The sequence below is a fragment of the Solanum lycopersicum genome, chromosome 7 (assembly GCF_036512215.1).
Source record: "Solanum lycopersicum chromosome 7, SLM_r2.1".
Classification (NCBI taxonomy): domain Eukaryota; kingdom Viridiplantae; phylum Streptophyta; class Magnoliopsida; order Solanales; family Solanaceae; genus Solanum; species Solanum lycopersicum.
This window is the reverse complement of record NC_090806.1, coordinates 58,487,970-58,506,892: the sequence shown is the minus strand read 5'-3', so window position 1 is coordinate 58,506,892 and position 18,923 is coordinate 58,487,970. Positions and strand designations below refer to the sequence as shown.

Sequence of the window (18,923 nt, the reverse complement as noted above, 5' to 3'; positions counted from 1 at the left end):
GAACTTTACTTTTGTCCAACAATATATTAATTTGAAAATAAACATTTTAAGTCGATATGTCACGTTGTTATCATATTCATATAGATAATATATTTACTTCTAAATATATTTTAATTTTTCTCCGCATATTATATCATTGTTAGTATTATCTTCACATATCTATTTAATGGACAAAAAATTTGACCCAGAAAATTTAAATATTTACATTATTTTTTTCTATTTCAAAATAAATTAAGCTTTTGTATTTTTTAATTTTAAAAAAATAAAATAATATAGATAAAATATCTTTCTGACTAAAAAGATTCTTTTTTATCATATAAACAATTGTATTTTTAAAAATAGCAATTTAATTAATCATTATACTAGTGCAATGGAAAGTAAAAAATACAAAATAGAGTATACAGAATGACTACATAAAATTAAGGATTAATTACTTGAGCAAGTCTTTTTTCAAAAATAATTACCTATTTTAGATATATTCTTTAAATATTATCATTTATAGTAATATAAATAATAATATTATATATTTTATTGTTAGATTTTTCTCGCTCGCTCGCTTCTTTCTCTTTTTTCTCTCCCAATTTTTTTTTATTCTTCTTTCTTTTTCGCTCTTTTCTTTTTGTTGCTCTATCTCTCTTACTTTTTTTTCTGTTTTATCTTTTTGTTACTTTTTTTTTGTTTCTCTCCTTATTTTATTTCGAAGAGTAGTCAATGATTCGTAAAATGAATAAAATTTGTATCAAATTAAATAAATAATTTAATCATAACAAATAAAGAGACATAATAAATTGCAAAATGAATTGAACTTGAATTAAAAATGTATTACCCACATATTAAAATTAAATTAAGAATGTATTACACGCAATAATGTATAGAGTAAATTAAACTTGTATTAATAAAGAATTAAACAAGTAATCCAATAGTAATAAATAAATCAAAAAATTGCAAATAAATTAAATTGCTTTACAATTGTATTACAAATATTGAAGTTGAATTAGAAGAGAATTTAGAATGAATACAAAATGTAACTAACAAAAGACATGATTGACAACGATCTATAAACTGAATTAAACTCATATTATCCATAAATAAAACTTATATCATATATCATATATATTATCTTTGTTTTTATCACTAAGATAATCAATTAATTAGACAACTAATCTAATTGTAACAAATGAAGAAACATAATAAATTGTCAAATGAATTAAACTTGAATGAAAAATATAGTACACACATATTAAAGTTGAATTGGAAGCGAATTAAATATGAATGCAAAATGTAGCAAACGAAAGAGCATTATGTAATTTGTAAATTGAATAATTTGTATCAATAATGAATTAAACACGTAATTTTCTAATGAATTAAACACGTAATTCAATCATAACAAATCAACCAATAAACTGCAAAATGAATTAACTTGTATTAAAAGTGCATACACAAATATTAAATTTGAATTAAGCATAGATAAAAAAAAATATAACTAATGAAACACCATACAATGATTTATAGAGTGAATTAAACTTATACTAATAATGAATTAAACAAGTAATCTAACAATAACAAATAATAAACTACAAAATGAATTAAACTTGCATTAAAAGTGTATTACACAATATTAAAGTTGAATTAGAAGAGAAAAATAATAATAATTGAAAAATGTAACTAACGAAAGACAGAAAAATAATCTATAGATTGAACTAAACTTGTATAATTCATGAATAATACATGTATTATATGTATCTTATAATTTATTTTAGTTTGTATCACTGAGAACTTGAGTAATATTTGCAATATGTATTACAAGGGTGTTAATTTATTTAGTTGATATCACTAAAAAAAGAGAGAAGTTTGTACTATGTATGATAAATGTATTGTCCGTGATTTTAATATAATTTTAATACAATTATGAAACATATCTAATACAACTTTAATACAATCACGATACCTTTCCATAGACTTCACCTTTTTCGAGTTTCAAATTTTTAAAAGTTTTAATGCAATTACGATATCTTGTTTCTAAAATTTTAAAAATTTGAAATTTCTATTTGAGAATAGGATATTCTACAATTTTTTGTTTTTTCTATTTCTTTTCTTGTCATGTTTTTGAATAAAAATAGTGAAATATGAAAAAAAACTTATTTAAAAAAGTAATTATTTAAAAAGTTAAAAAAAATAAAAAAAAGAGGAAGAGAGATTGACACATAAAGAGATGGATGAAGAAGTAGAAAAATATAAAAAGAAGAGGAGGAAGAAAAAAAGGATAAAAAAAGGGGCGAAGGAAAATCAACTTTACACTTTTTTAATTCTTAAAAATGATCATATTTGATTAGAAAAATTATATTAACATAAACGATAAATATTTTTTTAATATGATACATTTATATGATTTACACTAAAATTGATGAACTAAAATTTCTAAAATAATAAAATACTTTGATATTAGTTGAAAGGAATTGTGAAATACATTAAATATAATAGACATAATTAAACTATTTGGTTGACATCAACAGGGATACGCGTATTACGAAATTAAGGATATTCTTTTATACTTATTTATTATTGTTATTTGAAGAATAAAAATTGGCCAGAAAATTTGGTCAAGATTTGACCAAATGGTATTTGCTTATGTTATTTTATCCTTTTTAAATATTTTTAGTGTTTTAGCTTTGTTACATTTTAATTAAAAATAAAATAGATATAATAAATTTTTTATAAATTTTCGGTCAAATTTTCTGATCATTATCATTATGACTATGATATCTAGATTAGATATATACTTTCGCTCACCTTCCATCAGATTATTCTGTCCATCAAAATTATGTCAGATAGAAAGAATCTCTTAGTATTTTTTGTCTTTATTATAAATTGAATTTGAGACATCATGATTTTCAACCACTTCATTGACTACTAGATCATACCCAGAGTGTTAAATGGTATGTGAAACTAAGAATTTTTTTTTTTTTAAAAATAATTAGATGTGAACATATTTATTTAAAGATAAAAGTATTATTGAGATCTCTCATATTTCTTTAGAAGCAATGAGTTAAAAATAATTGAATATTTCAATATAGATAAAACAAAGTGAAGTAAATAAAATGTTATAACATTCCTTGATTATTCATCATCTACAAATTCAAAGCATGGTATTTTGACTATATATTTGACTATATTGCAACTTAAAAATCAATATTATTGTGAACATGTCGGTGATATCTACTTCCTTAAAAGTCTTACAAGTTGTAGGTATATGAGAAAACTTTAAAATTACATATTTTATTATTTCATTTCATCAAGAAACTTATTGTCAAATTAAATTGTCATTGTAGGTCAACTCAAATAATTATTATAAGTTCATATGATTATGAACGATTCAATTTAACTATACAAAATATTTTATGAATTACAAAATTGGGCCATAATGATTTAATTAAAAGTGTGCGACTTGTACATAAATGAAAAACAAATTATTTGGTCTTGTAACATTATATATAACTAGAAATATATATTTGAAATGTAGCCACACATGCCATGAGCTATGAGCCAATTTAATTTTGTAGAATCATATTTTCTGAATTATCTCCCCATTTAAGTGTAATTGTAATGGAAGTGAGAATTTAATTACAATAGCTTAATTAATTTTAAATAAGTTGTGACTGATATTTACATTTCATTTAAATATCTTTTAGCCCAATACTTTACAATATAATTTTTTTAAAAAAATTATACATATATTTTGTTTGTATAAAATTTCAAATAAAATAAAAAATATTTTTTCAGCTAATTATATCTATATTTAAAAAAATTGTCAAAGAAGTCTCTAAGACACATCAATTAAATAAGTAAAATATGGAGTTAGTCCTTCCTATGTGACTCATGATCTGGAAATGGGCTCATCAAAATTGAGAAGAGGTGGAATTCAAAGCTACTATATATTCGTATACAATAATATACGATTTTTTTACCTAATATACAACATTATATAAATATAAGAGATATTTATGCATACATACAGTATTATACTCTTTTATTAAAAAAAATAGAGAAAATTATGTGGTTAAGTAAATATAAACTATTTAATTACTCATCATAGTCATAGTTTGTTATAATTACCACTCACGACTAATATTATACATTAATTATGTAGTCTGACTTCGCGTTTGTATAATTATTGCCTGCTTGAATTGACTTATTTTAGGTGTTTTTAAGCCAAAAATAGCTTTCAAGTAGTTTTGAAGTGTTTGGGTAAATTTAAAAAGTGTTTATAACCCTTCGGATTGACCCAATGGTTTGAGCTTGGGACTTCCATGTTGGAGGTCTCAAGTTAGAAACCCCTTACCAGCAAAATAAAGGGGTTTGCCTTCTAGGTCGAGCTCGTCCCACCAGGCTTGCCTAGTGCGAGTTACCTCTCCTATGTGATTTACGAGCTATTGCATCGGAGCGGGGTTTTTACCCTGTGTGCACCCAAAGGGTAGCGGTTGCAGATTTCTCTTGTCATGAAAAAAGTGTTTATAAAGACTTATTTTAAAGACAATATAACAAAAATAAGCCAAAAGTCAATCCAAACAGGCCTTTAACCACATTTGTATATGTATAATTCGCTAGCATATATAAATACATATGTATAATATACAATTATCTATCAATATACATATATACTTCACTTCTCTCTCACTCTCTGCCCTCTCTCGCTTGCCTCTCTCCTTCCTCTCTAAATCTTGCCGTCTCTCTCCTCTCTTTCCCAATATCGCTTGCTTTTTATACAAATGCATATGTATAATATACAATTATCTAACCAATATACATATACAATTACCTCTCTCCCACTCTCGCTTGCCTCTCTCCACTGTCGCTTGCCTCTCTCCACCCTCTCCTAATCTCACTCGCCTCTCTCCTCTCTCTCACAATCTCGTTTGCCATATAACAAAAACATATGTATAATATACAATTATCTAATCAATATACATATACAATTCACCTTTCTCCTCTCTCTTCAAGTCTTGCTCGCCTCTCTCCTCCCTATAACATGTAGCTACGAATTGTAATTATCAAACTGTAGCTATGGAGAATAATTAAGCAATTTTTAGTGGCTATATGTGAAAGTTTCCCAAAAAATATTTCATTTAAAAATAATATTTCAAAAATTACAACAAATTGCCCAAAAAATCATATTTAAACTCCTCGATATGCAATCGATTTCTTTGCAACAATACCCACCCACTTAAAACAGCGTATTTACAAAAAAATAATTTTCAAAACTTTGAAATTTAAAGCTTTACAATAATTTCTTATGAAGATAATTTTGACAACACCTATTTAAACTTGTGCATGATTCAACATCTTCAATACAAATAGGGAAATTGTATATAATGACAAACTATTAATTCATATTGAATGTTATAAGTATAGTTTGATTTAATTGTACCCTATAGCAAACGGTTGTCAGTCGCCTCTCTCCCTGAAATTCTCGCTCGCCACTCTCTCCCCGGCCTCTCTTGCCTTATACAAACAGAAATGTACAAATTGTGTTTTGTATAAAGCAAAAAAAAATTGTATATACACATGCAAATATATATACCTTCGTCTTATACACTTATAATTATACAATACAAATATTCCTTTGTCTAGTTCTCTTTTGCCTTTCTCTCTTTCTCGTTTTATACAAACACCGCTTATACAAAATATAATGTATAATTTATGTTTGTATAAAGCGAGAGAGAGAGAGAGAGTATATCTAATATACAAACGTTTTATTTCGATTCAATTGTATACAAATCTAAATTTTATACAGATATACAAGCACATAAAATTAAATCGAGAGGCTGCCAACGATTTATACAAACGAGAGACTAACAACAATTTATACAATTAGTCTACCAGCGAAATTATACAAATCTAAAGAGGAGGCAACGAATTATAAAATTGCTTCTTTATATATATATATATATATCGAAATAACTTAGCTTCTTTTGTACATATGCATAGCGAAATAGTCATATCATGTTTGCTATGGAGCGCAATTATGCAAACTATAACTATAGCATACAAATATGATTTTTGTGTTTGTTATATGTGATGTTTCATAAAACTTTTAAACGCAAGAATTTTATATATATAATAACAGTTCAAGACATTAAAAATAAGCACAGTTATCAATTTTTGGCCTATGTCCTTGCTTTATAAATAGAAGATTGCCTTAATTAACGAAGACATAAAATCAACATACATATAACCACAATATAATACGTACTAGTCATCAATTCGATATACTCTCTCTAACAATTTAAGTTTTAACGTGATGAGGATAGAGTCTGATCGGAAGTCCGTTAGCCGGAATTGGCATGGGATTAACGACGATTTTCTCATCACGGATAATTTTCTTCCAGCTGAACCTTTTAACAAGATGGTGCATGAAAACAAGTATTTCTAAACGAGCATACTCTTTTCCAGGGCACATTCTTGGTCCACCACCAAAAGGTACAAATGTGTATGGAGCAGGTCCATTTCCTTCAAATCTTGAGGGGTCAAATTTTAAAGGATCTACGAATACTTCTGGATTTATGTGTGTTGAATTTGCACTCCAATATATCTGCAAATCAATTTCAGTGCACTAACAAGAGTTAGGGTGAATTTGGGAAAGTCAATAGCTCAATTGTCACTACATATGTATTTTAGCGGCAATTAGCATTCTTTATATATGTTTCAAAAGCCTTTTAGCGATATGAGATCTAATGACACTTAACTAACGTTGGTAAAGGTTGTAGCACTCTTTATTAATATGTTTATTTATTACTGTTAAAAGTTATTTTTTGTTATAGTGTTATTTTATTGTGTTCGATTTGTAAGTAAGCAGAAAATTTAGACAAATACTATAGGAGGTGGGAGATGGGGAGGTAGCTAAGGGTGTAAGATGGTGAGGGATATGGGGGCGGGGGAAGTTGAGATGTAGAATGACAGGAGAACACAATCAATGTGAAATGTCACTAACAATCGCAAAATCAAAATTTTCACTAAGGGATTCAAACACATGAAGATATTTAAAATGGGTTCAACATCTATTATATATACATGAAAAATAATTTTAAGAGTGTATAAACAATGTGATTTTCCATCAAAGGTTGTTCGGATAAATCCCTCGGCCTTACGTGTCTTCGCCCCTGTTCATTGGTAGAGCCTTTTTTTCCCCTACTTTCATTAGGAAACTTATTTTCCTTATTTTAGGAGTTTGTTTCCCTAGGAAAAACATGAGAAAATTAAAAAATAGTTTTGAAATTTGTATCCAACAAGACCTTAGTCTCTCTCTTTTACCTTTTTATATCTTTTTTTCTTCATGATTTGGTGATATTACTTATTTATTTTTAAAAAAACTTACCAACAGATATCGTTCGATTAACTAGTTTATCAACATGATGAAAATATATGCATATATATATATATATAATTATTGTTCTTTATTTTTCATACCTTCCATCCTTTTGGAATGGAGAAACCGTTGAAGGTGAAGTCTACAAGGGCTTCCCTAAAAGCACCTTGAAGGGGTGGAGCAAGTCTTAGAACTTCACATGCCACATTCCATGAATATTTCATCTTTTTAATGTCTTCCCAACTCAATAATTCTCCTGGACCCTTTGATTTTGCAATCTCTATTTGCTCTATTTTCATCAAATACAAAGAAAAATAAAAAACATTAATATCTATATGAAAATCAATCACCTCAAATATGACTTGTCAAACCAAATCACTGATTTTTTTTCAAAAAAAATATCAATAAATTTAGATAAGAATTGTGTTTTCCTAAGACTTGCTATTTTTATCAATGTTCAAACTCATAATTTATGGGAAAAATCTGAAATATATATTCAAACTTTGATCGAAATTGTTATAACAATATCGAAATTTGGAAAGGACTTTTTACCCTCTACATTGTGTAAAAGTGTATTTTAAAGGTATATACGTGGATATCATAAATATGACATCATTATAAATAGTAATGTGCCCATGGAGGACACATACATACATTTAAAATACACTACTAAATAGTGCAGGGGATAAAAGTTCTTCTATAAAGTTTGGTATCGTAACAACAATTTCGGTCAAAGTTGAGGTATGATTTATATATTTTTTTTAGTTATATATACCGTATCGATTGACTATTAGAAAAGTCTTATGTGGTGTAATTTCACTTATTATTTATCATTTCTATCACATTACTTGGTAATTCTTATTATCAAATAGCTTTACGTAATGTGATTGTATAAATATTTTTTTATGACAAAAAAATTATGAGAAGTTGGGTTACCTTTGTAAACTTGATCATAAATTTCAGGAAGCTCAGCAAGGTATTTAACAATAAAAGCACAAGCAGAACTAGCAGTGTCATGGCCACCAATCAACAACCCTAATATCTTATCAGCAATATCCAACTCATGCATAAACTTCCCATTTTCATCACTTGTCAACAACATGTGTGACAATATATCTTGACTGTCTGATGCTTTTCCCTCGGTCAAATCAATCTTCCTTTGCTTTATGATTGCCACAAGCTCTTTTCTAATAAAATTGGATGCCTTAATAGCACGATTAAATGGCGTGCCAGGTAAATTTATAGGTATAGAAATCAATCCAGAAGCCAAAACATCGAAAGGATCAGCAAGTCTAGCAACATGGTTAGGATCTTCCACACTGACAAATAATCTACAAGCTAACCAAAAAGTATAGCGTTTAGCTAGAGGGAAAACAACAACTTCTTGTTGATTTTCCCACGATTGAAAATGTTTTTGCGCGATATGATCCATGATTCGAATGTAACGTTGCAATGCTTCAGGTTTGAGGAAGTTAGGAAGCATTTTCCTCATTTTGATAGCTTCTTCTTTTGAAGAAGTTTGTGTTGAAGATGGAAAGACTTTGTCTACTGAACTTGGCCACCATGTTTGAACTAGTTTATTTTCATTCGAAAACAAAAACTTATTACTAGATGCACCACAAAAAACAACCGCTTTTTCACCTAAAAGATGAGTTTTGAAAATGCTAGACTTGTATTTGGAAATTCTATCGAAGATGAATTTTTCAGGATGACCTTTCCAACCAGTAGAGAGAAACTCGAGGGTTTCACCGATAACCGGCCAACCGGAGTTGCCAGGAGGAAGAGGGCAAGACAAGATCATGGATTTGTTCTTCTTGTTGAAGAGAAAGAGGAAGGAGAGGGAGAGTAAAAGGACAAAGAGGCAAACAAGAGAGGCATAGAACAATTCCATGTCTAACTAATTAGTTTTGTATGTTAGTTTAGACTTTAGAGAAAAAAAATGCTCTTGGTGTGATTGAGGATTTTTGGGTATAGTTAAAGCACACATATATACTTTATGACAGATTATTATGTGAGAACTATAGCAAGAGATATTCTATGATTTGTCTCATCTTTCTTTTCGGATTATTCCTCTTATCTTAGATTTATTTTATATGTAAGGGTTGGTTGGAGGATTTGTTTTTATATATAACTATTTCGTTTCGTTTAAGTTGTGATATTGTTAAAGTTAAGTTAAATTATATTCATTCCATATTTTATATGTAATTAGATATTCAAAAATATATAAAAAATTAATGTCATTTTATTCATAAAAAAAATTATGACAACTAAAAAGAAATGGAGAGAATATTATTATTAAAATTACATGAATATAAAATTTATCAAACCGATCCCATTATTTGTTCGTGATAACAATTGTCACAAAATAAAAAAATATATGAGTCACATCAGGCAAGCATTGATATTATCAACTTTGATGCTTTATAAATCGAATTTGGGATAAAGTTAAAATATTGTTTCTAAACAATAAAATCATCGGGTAAAGGTAGCATTTGGATTATATATGGTAGTCTTTTAAAATAGGAACTTTTACGTATAGCCACTCAAAAATAATCTATTACTCTCTATAGCTATAGTTTGATAATTACAATTCGTAGCTCTATGTTATAGAGAGGAGAGAGGCGAGCGAGACTGGGAGAGAGAGGAGAGAGACGAGCGGGAGAGGGCAAAGAATGGGAGAGAGGTGAAATGTATATGTATATTAGTTAGATAATTGTATATTATACATAGTAGTTGTATATATGACAAGAGAGATTGAGAGAGGGAGAAGAGAGGCGAGCGAGATTGGGAGAGATAGAGGAGAGAGGCGAGCGAGAGAGGGCAGAGAGTGAGAGAGAGGTGAATTGTATATGTATATAAATTAGATAGTTGTATATAATACCTATGCACTTGTATATATGGCAAGCGAGATTGAGAGAGAGAGAGAGGAGAGAAGCACTCGAGATGGGGGAGGGAGGACAGAGGACAAAGAGTGGGAGAGAGGTGAATTTTATGTGTATATCGGTTAAATAATTGTATATTATACATATGTATTTATATATTCTGGCGAATTATACATATACAAACGTGGCTAATTATACAAACTCGAAGTCAACCCACATAATTAGTGCATAATGTTAGTCGCGAGTAGTAATTACAGCAAACTATAACTATGATGAGTAATAAATTAGTATAAATTTGCTTGACCGCGTAATTTTTCCTTTAAAATATTATATCATAATTTTGATTTGGCACACATTTAATAGGAAAATAAAAAAAAATTGAATTTTATACCTTTAAATTAAAGAGAGATATTTCTCTAAAATATCACTACTAGAAAACATGCTTGTAGCAACAATTAAATATGTGTTGCAATAGATACTCATTCGCAAGGGTTATAACCTTTGCAATAGATAACTGGACCTAATGAAACACTTTAAGAATTAAATCGTTGCATTAGTACTACAATCGTTGCCCATAGTATCTTTATATTGCAACAGTTCTTACAAATCGTCGCCTTACGTACTTTATGGCAACAGTTTCGCCAATTGTTTTCCTCCACTTATTTCACTACATCTGTCAATTTTTTTAAAATTAATTGTAAAAGTACAAGGTAAAAAAAAATAAAAAACATAAAAGGTAAATATCACATAGGTCAATTTTTTTCTTCAAATTTCATATCATTCCCTCGTAGGTAACGACGCCTCCTTTCTCTCTTCTCTCCGAAGAACCAAAGCACGCATCTATAGTTTTTCTTTAATCATTCTTCTTTGATTTTCCTTGTAGGTATCTGCAACTTTTGGGTCTTCTTCTTCGTGAGTTGTACGTTTCTGCAGCTACAGATATGTTGTATTTTATCTTCTTCAAAGTTGGAAATTTATTAGAAGCTAGGGTATTTGACAAATGAGTTTCTGTGAAGTAATTGTTTTTGCTAGAGTTTATGTTTACTGTGCATTAGAGTGTGTATCTCGATTTTGGTGAAGATTGAGAAATCTCTGCAAAAATGATTATATGGAAATTCTCAGTTTAAGAAGAATTAATGTTATGAAAGATGAGTTTCGATTCTTCCATATGCATGATAGTTCTTATCTATTGAAAAATCTTTTGTTTTTGAACAGGACAAACATTTCTAAGAATAAAATGAACTGAAGTATTTTTCACCCCCAAAAGTCATTAAAGTCGAGCATTAAGGTATTTTGTTTCTCTCTTTCGAGTATATTTTTAGGTTCTAAGTTTATACTTTCTTCCTTATTGTCTGAATTATTTAGTGGACAAACTACAAGTTAGTCATCAAGCTCAGCTCACTGCTTAAAAAGAGGTAATGTTCTTGTTTCTCTTATTTTTTTTTTTTAAACTTTGATGTACATCTGTGTGTCTTAATCTTTTTTCTACTTAAAAAGTAAGTCTTTTCAACATTGAAATAATTTACCTTCAATTAAATGTAATTCGAAGCTAGATTTGAAATTTTGATGCATCTTGTGTTTGAATGTTATAATATAACCCGATGGAGTACGTGTTTTTGCATTTTTTATGATAGTATGATGTCTGAATGCATCTTGCAACACTTGTTTTCAGTATGGGCATATAAAATTATGAAAATAAATAGAAATGTAATATATGATTTATATTGTTCAGCTGATGTCTATATGAGATACTGCGTTTATTTTTGTACTGTGCTCCACAAGGTGTTGTGGTAGGAAGGAACATGAAGCTTATGTCCTGAAATTTCCATCTATATGTAATTTGCTTACTTGATAATAATATTGTGACTTTTGAGGTCTTGATTCTTTTATGCAATTAAACCTTGAACTTGCATCAAAAACCAAAGAGGAGAATGAAGTAAATCGTAATCACATACTCACATTTGTCAGTGACATGCACATTTATTGATTTAATGTTCTTGTGTATGTTAACTTTGATGTAATGTTCAAGTTGATAATGTTCCTGTTTCCCTTACTAATCTATGTACGTTATTACTTAGTATTGAAACTGAAACATTATCAACTTGAACATTACATCAAAGTTAAATTACACAGGAACATCAAATCAATATATGTGCATGTCACTAACAAATGTGAGTATGTGATTACGGTTTACTTCATTATCATTTTTGATTTTTGATGCAAATTCAAAATTTAATTACGTAAAAGAATCAAGAACTCAAAAGTCACAATATTATTGTCAAGTAAGCAAATTACATATAGAAGGAAATTTCAGGACATAAGCTTCCTCTTCCTTCCTACCCCAACACCTTGTGGAGCACAAGTATATCCCATGTTTTATATAGAACTTTTTCGTTTAGTTTTAATTGTGATATTGTCAAAGTTAAATTAGATTATATTTATTCGATATTTCAAAATTAGATATTTAAAAATTATATCAAAAGTACTGTAAGATACAAATATATCTTAAAATGTTAGTCAAAATTAATATGTTTGACTGTCCAAAAAAAAAGTATGACAACTAAAAATAATATTATTATTGAAATTAGATGAATATGAATAATTATCAGTCTGATCCCATTATTTGTTCGTGATAACACTTGTCACATAATAAAAATAAATGAGTCTCACCAGGCAAACATTGATATTATTAACTTTGATGCTTTATAAATCTAATTTGTGATAAAGTTAAAATAGCGTTTCTAAACAATAAAATCTAAGGTAAAGGTAGCATTTGGACTATATATTGTAGTCTTTTAAAATATTATAGCATGATTTTGATTTGATATATACTTAATATTAAAAAAAATGAATTTTGTATTTTTAAATTTAAAAAAGTATTTTAAAATATTTTTTAATTTTGTATTCCTGTATATATCACATCGAAAGGGTTGCCGTTCCTTTTATATACAAACTACCAAACCGAAGTAAAAGTATGATAATTAAATACATAATAGAATTATTAATAAACAATAAAAAAAGATAGACAATATGTTTTATTTTTTTTTAGCGAATGATAATTTTATAGTTTTCTTTTTTAAAATATTGAATCATATATTTTTATGTTTATAAATAAATCAAATAATCTTAATTATTTGGATATTGACATAAAAAGCAATGAGGCGAGTTAATTAGCCTTACGTCTAAATTAGCACAGGTCTTCATGGAATCCTAGTGAAGTTAGAGAAATTTACTCAACTATGATGGGGAGGAAATTGGTGATATTTGATTCTCCTCAATCTACTGCACTCAAATCGTTATGATTGGATGATTTAAAAGCTTGAGTATTTATTCGAATATCGATCGCGATCAATATTGATGGTGCTTTCGATGAGAAGTGTGTTTGTGTGGGTTCTATAAGTCAATTCAAATTGCCTAATTCGTTCCTTGGAAAACTTGTTGAAACCTCTTGGCCTAATTCGTTCCTTGGAGTAGTTGAGGTTCCAAACGATTGCTTTAGTAACCTTATGATCGAGACGGCTCTGTTAATTAATAGGTTTAGTTTATTATTTAAAAAGATGTTGAGAGAAAAGATTTACAAATGTTATGATTTCAGCTAAGGAAATTACATTAGAGAAGCGTGTATTCACAAAATCTCGTGAAGAATCTATTAAAGTTTATTACTTTCTTATACATAGTAGATCATTTGAAGCATATGATGATATTTTTGACTCTGTAGCAACTTTTCGTTGCTATAAAATACCCATATTCTTGTAGTACTAAACTAAAAAAAGTATTTGGGGTTTGAGTGTTATAGGAGATTTGTTTCTTGTGGTCAGTGTTACTAATAGCTTAATTCCAAGTGACTAATGCCTAACTCATATTACTAATAGGTAATCATTGCAACTAATTTGGATGAGTACAAGAATGTTTCTAACAAATTATTATCATGTTCTATTTTGCTTTTATTCTGCCTGTTCTATTATAACTTTTAACTGATCATGAATGTACATTCCTCCTGTGATTTGCACATACATAATGCGTTGAGGTATGAGTCACAAGCTTCTTGATACGTTATCACTTGTGTGAATCTCTCATGTATTCTGAGTGAATTTGGTTGAGGTTGTTTCTCTCTGTATTTTGTATTCTCATATTTATAATGGATTGCTCATCTCCTTTGTGGACGTAGGTCAATTGACCGAACCACGTTAAATCTCTGTATCTTTTGGTATATTTCTCGTTGTCTTCTTACTCGTGGTCTTTTGAGGTTTGCTTTGCTAGCTTCCGCGTTTACACCTGCTTATTTTTGGTCCTAACACCGTCAAGGTTCCATTGACTCATTACTATCAGGTTATGGATTTGTGATGGTGGAAGGTAGCAGGTACGCGTTGCATGCAAGCTATCTCATTTCATATTGTGGGGCAAAATTAATTAGGTATATAAGTTAGTGCTGCCAAAGGCAAAAAAGGATCTGTAACTAAATACTTTTACCAATGGTCCAATGCTAAGGATCTATGGCTGGATTTAGAGATTGCAGTAATGTACCCAACTGTTAACAGAATTTTTGTTGTGCAAGGCCAGGCCTGATATCTTATTGTTTTTCATGGATAGGTTGATTTAGATTTTGCGGTCTGGCTGTCACATGAAAATAGGATCTGATTTAGATAAATAGTTTGATGATCAACTATAAATTAAACACAAATGGTCTCGGATGACTCTTTCTGTTTGTGTCATACAATTAATTGTGAAACCTAACCATTTAAATTTTGTCTATAGAATCCTGCTACCCATCTGCAGCTTCAGACAGTGCAGATTCCTCGTCTTTCTTTATCACCAGTTGTTTTGCCTGTTTGCGAGCTTCAACCAGATTGAGAAGGCGTTTCTCTGCGTCTTCTTTCAGGGAGCTGGGGATCTTCTCTGCAGCATAAGCAGGTATAATCTTGGTCTCCGTCATTCTATTAGAATTTTGATTGATTCAAATAATGGCTCAGGGGGACATTATTGACGGATCCTATCCCATATGAATATGAAACTAGCGATGCTGGTCCAAACACCACCCTACTTTTGCAGCAATCTCATTGCTCTGATCATTGTTAAAGATGTTTAGAAATTCCCTTAGATTTGTTCACTTTATATAAGAGGCTGAGAGAAACAGAAAATTAAAACTTAAATTTCAATCATTTATGTGTATATACTTACTAAGCTATTCAAAATTATTCACCACACAAATTTCTCCAAACCATTTCAAAAAACTTAAGCTGCAACTGAGCTAAGAAAAATACTTCAAACAAACCTCATCTTCAGCATTGCAGTGAAGTTAACAAATCAACAAAGTCGGATTGTGACAAAAATTTGGACAGCCATAAAAAAGTAACATCAACATATAACCAAAACCAACAATAACGTTACACGTGGCAAGAATAATCCAAGAAATTTCAAAGGCAGGAGTAACAGATAAGTAGAAACCACAATATGAGCAACCATTACTCAAGAAATTCGGAAGGCATAGGAAACGGATATGAGAAGAAATAATAAGTGCAGTGCAAAAAATTTCTTAAGCTAACATAAGATATTCAGCTACAACTTACAATAGTTGTTAAAGTTTTAAAGGATGCAGGAGAATATAATAGAGTGAATATGTTCTATAAGGAATGATGTATTGAAAAGATAACTTAATTTTTCACTTTAAGGTAGTTTTTGCTGATTGAGCTTATCATTAATAGGGCTTTTCGGTGGTTAGAGTTAAAAATGCAGCGTGTTAGGGGCTTCAAATTTGCAAACTCAAATCAAAATTTAAAGACTGGTTATCTTCTGGCCGCTGATGCAGCTCCTACAGCAGGTGTCAAGTTCTGTTTCACACAACATTTAGTTGGTTTATTACAAATAGCATATGTAATAGTTCACCTTAAATGTGTGATATTAGTGTGTAGCCACGTAAATTTATGAAATCTTAAGATCCTATTTTCCTTCTTCTCTAGATTTTTTTGTTCATCCAAAAAAACTAAAATAGGTGTTGTCATTGATCTTAAAAGTATTGAATCCATCCTTGACGTCCACCAGGAATTTCCAAGAACCATCGACACTATGGATTAGACTTTCAAAATGATTGTAGCCTTTGTCAAAGATCTATACCCACAAGAGCTGGGATGTTGAACAGAAGGTGACTGCAGAATTATGACACTCCACTGGAACCCAATATGACATAGCCACAAGTTTTGGAGGTTAAAGTCGTGCTGATTGCACAATCATGACACTCTAGTTGATGTTACTGTTTTTCATTTTTTTCATCTTCATCTAAAATTTTAGGATAAATTTCACAAATTTTATTCAGATGATTAGAATTAGCTAAAATAAAATCGAAGACAAAACTTTCAGCTTCAGGGAGATCATTAAGGATAAGACGCCAGACTCGAGTAGAAATGACATTTTGTTCTAAGATTTTTACCTTTGACACTTCAACATATTCAACAGACATCTCTAAGACCAGAGAAACTGATGCAACTATAATTGAGGGTTTGTACTTTCTATGTTTAATTTCTTTATTCCTTATTCAATGCATAAAGTAAAACATATTCGCGGTTACTCTCCAATATAGCAATAAAATTCAACAAAGATTAGAGAAAATTAATGTACGATTAAAGGAGGAATCTGAATATATGACCAGAAATACCTGTAGCTAAAATTCTGGTAGAAGTAGCTGAAGATCTTTAACTTCACGCTGCAGATGACAATAATTTTAAAACGTCAGTGCAATAAGGGGAAGACACGCTATGGTAAAACCACGAAAAAAAGGTGAAAGAATAAAATAAAAAATAAAGCTTCAAATTATTGGCGCTCCTAAGCGGGAAAAAAAGATTGAATATCAATTAAAAGATCATATCAAAATATAAGGCAAATATGAAGAGCAACTCCAGCGCCATCATATTACCTACTGTACGATATTGTGAGACTATGTCTGTTTCAAATGAGTGAACTCTTATCACAGGTAGATAGGCTATGGTTCACAATCATCTTTGTCCGCCAAAATTGATTTTAAGAATTAGTCTAAGTCTGAATAGGATGGACTAAATAAAAGGAAAACTCAAAGCAGCCCAGAAGAACTAGCTCACCCTTGAATTTGAATCGGCGATCACTGATTTTCTAAGCGAGATATGTCAACAGTCGCCGGAAGATAACCTGTACTCAACAAAATTAAGAGCAAGTGCAGTATCAGTACACAACCACCGTGTACAGCTAGGATCACGCGACTATTCCACTAAGTGAAACATATATAAGTCATTACAACATTATAAACATGCATACACCAATCATATACAACATCAATTATCATTTATGTGCAACATACAATGTACAATTTCACATGCTTTGATAAGAGAACCACACCAGAACCACTCTTAAAGTACATTTGTGCAATGAATGAATGAAGTCTCATATCCCCACTCACACTAAGTAATACTATTTGAGAAGTCATAAGCCATGGTCCAGTTCATGTTCATAACAATAAGCCAATATATAACATGTCAATGGTCCTCTCATGGAACTCAATTCAGTAGTCCTCTCACGGAACCCAAACTCAAAATGTTAGTACATTGGTTCTTGGTATCTAATTCAATATTTATGCCGGAACATGGCAACCGATTCCATATTTATACTGGAACGTGACAACCAATCCCAAAAAGTTATACCAAAATGTGGCAAATGATCCGAGTTAGTTATGTCGAAAGTGGCAATCGATCTCAATTAGTTATGCCAAAACGTGGCAATTGATCACATTTAGTATGTTGGTAAGTGGCAACAAATCCAATCAACACACCACAATCACAATCACATTGTATATTTCACAATAATCGTATTAAAAAGTGATTCATGACATATAATTATTCTTCATACTCGTTACAATTAATGTGATTAATAATGCAACATTCGTATACATACATGCATCATAATGAAGCAAAAAACAAACATATATCACACAATCATGAAATGACAACTATTATAAGGCACTTGAATTTTCCTTTCTGGATTCTTTTCGCTTGTTCTAGGTCTACAAGCAATTATATACGCAAGGATCAACAATCAAAGTTCTAATTATCCGGATTATAATAAACCCAATAACCCTAGATCTCCATACTCAGGTGTTTTCCACCATAAATTCCAGATCAAAACCTTTCGCCATTGCTATTAACCCAAGAAAAATGGTTATATGGATCGAAAATAGATTCGGGAAGTGAAAACCTTACCTTTAGCCTCAAGAATGGTGGAAAACTGCCATGAAAACTCCTCAATTCGTTCTTTAGCTCTCAAAGTCGAAAATGCAGATTAAAATGTTTTTGGGGTTTGTTTACATCTTTAAGTTGTATCTGCCCTGCCATGGCGGCACACACCCTGCTACAACGGCGCTGCCCTGGCGGCAAAACTTTCACCCTAGCTGCTTGGACGGAACCAGTGAGCAAAATTAATAATTCCAAGACCCCATTTCACAACACACTTCCAACTAACGACACTCAGAAAATACCATTCACGCTAAAATCAATTTCAAGAGTTCTATTCGTCCGAATTCAATTCTATAAAGTTGTACGGGTTCCATAACGTCTTGGCTATCTACTCATATAATTAAAATCATAATTAAGCCTCTCATTCTTTACCCGATTTCCCTAGACCTTACTGGCTCTGATTTTGTCCAAATCTGGACTAAGTTG

At 30.0% G+C, this 18,923-nt stretch overlaps 2 protein-coding genes across 6 annotated transcripts; one reads left to right on the top strand and one right to left on the bottom strand.

Annotated features, from left to right (window-relative positions):
* Positions 1 to 6,078: 6,078 nt before the first annotated feature.
* On the bottom strand, positions 6,079 to 9,435 carry LOC101252702 (beta-amyrin 28-monooxygenase). The gene is made up of 3 exons (XM_004243858.5): positions 8,300 to 9,435; positions 7,465 to 7,652; positions 6,079 to 6,589 (listed from the first exon to the last, which is right to left on the bottom strand). Exons 1-3 carry the CDS (start codon positions 9,252 to 9,254, stop codon positions 6,284 to 6,286), a joined length of 1,449 nt encoding a protein of 482 aa, XP_004243906.1. The 5' UTR covers positions 9,255 to 9,435; the 3' UTR covers positions 6,079 to 6,283.
* Positions 9,436 to 10,970: 1,535 nt separating this feature from the next.
* On the top strand, positions 10,971 to 16,758 carry LOC104648428 (uncharacterized). 5 transcript variants are annotated; one of them, XR_011210766.1, is made up of 7 exons: positions 10,971 to 11,036; positions 11,129 to 11,164; positions 11,461 to 11,533; positions 11,611 to 11,660; positions 14,575 to 14,659; positions 15,001 to 15,156; positions 15,948 to 16,201. XR_011210766.1 is itself a non-coding variant. In XM_069286979.1 (7 exons), exons 4-7 carry the CDS (start codon positions 14,589 to 14,591, stop codon positions 16,386 to 16,388), a joined length of 393 nt encoding a protein of 130 aa, XP_069143080.1. In that variant the 5' UTR covers positions 11,041 to 11,164; positions 11,461 to 11,533; positions 11,611 to 11,660; positions 14,575 to 14,588; the 3' UTR covers positions 16,389 to 16,758. The 5 variants fall into 5 exon arrangements, 2 of the variants coding, with proteins under 2 accessions (XP_069143080.1, XP_010323961.1); XR_011210765.1 differs by having other exon boundaries at positions 11,001 to 11,036; positions 14,575 to 14,605; XM_069286979.1 differs by lacking the exon at positions 10,971 to 11,036 and adding an exon at positions 16,285 to 16,758 and having other exon boundaries at positions 11,041 to 11,164; positions 14,575 to 14,605; positions 15,948 to 16,063.
* Positions 16,759 to 18,923: the final 2,165 nt, after the last annotated feature.

Excerpts from the sequence above, each read along its gene's own strand:
- LOC104648428 (XM_010325659.3), top strand. The coding sequence starts at position 14,589 with ATGGTGGAAGGTAGCAGGTACGCGTTGCATGCAAGCTATCTCATTTCA. Across the intron at positions 14,660-15,000 it reads TGTGGGGCAAAATTAATTAG|AATCCTGCTACCCATCTGCA; the intron begins GTATATAAGTTA and ends TTTTGTCTATAG. Across the intron at positions 16,064-16,284 it reads TGATGCAGCTCCTACAGCAG|GAATTTCCAAGAACCATCGA; the intron begins GTGTCAAGTTCT and ends GACGTCCACCAG.
- LOC101252702 (XM_004243858.5), bottom strand. The coding sequence starts at position 9,254 with ATGGAATTGTTCTATGCCTCTCTTGTTTGCCTCTTTGTCCTTTTACTC. Across the intron at positions 7,653-8,299 it reads TTATGATCAAGTTTACAAAG|AGCAAATAGAGATTGCAAAA; the intron begins GTAACCCAACTT and ends TGATGAAAATAG. Across the intron at positions 6,590-7,464 it reads CCATTCCAAAAGGATGGAAG|ATATATTGGAGTGCAAATTC; the intron begins GTATGAAAAATA and ends ATTGATTTGCAG.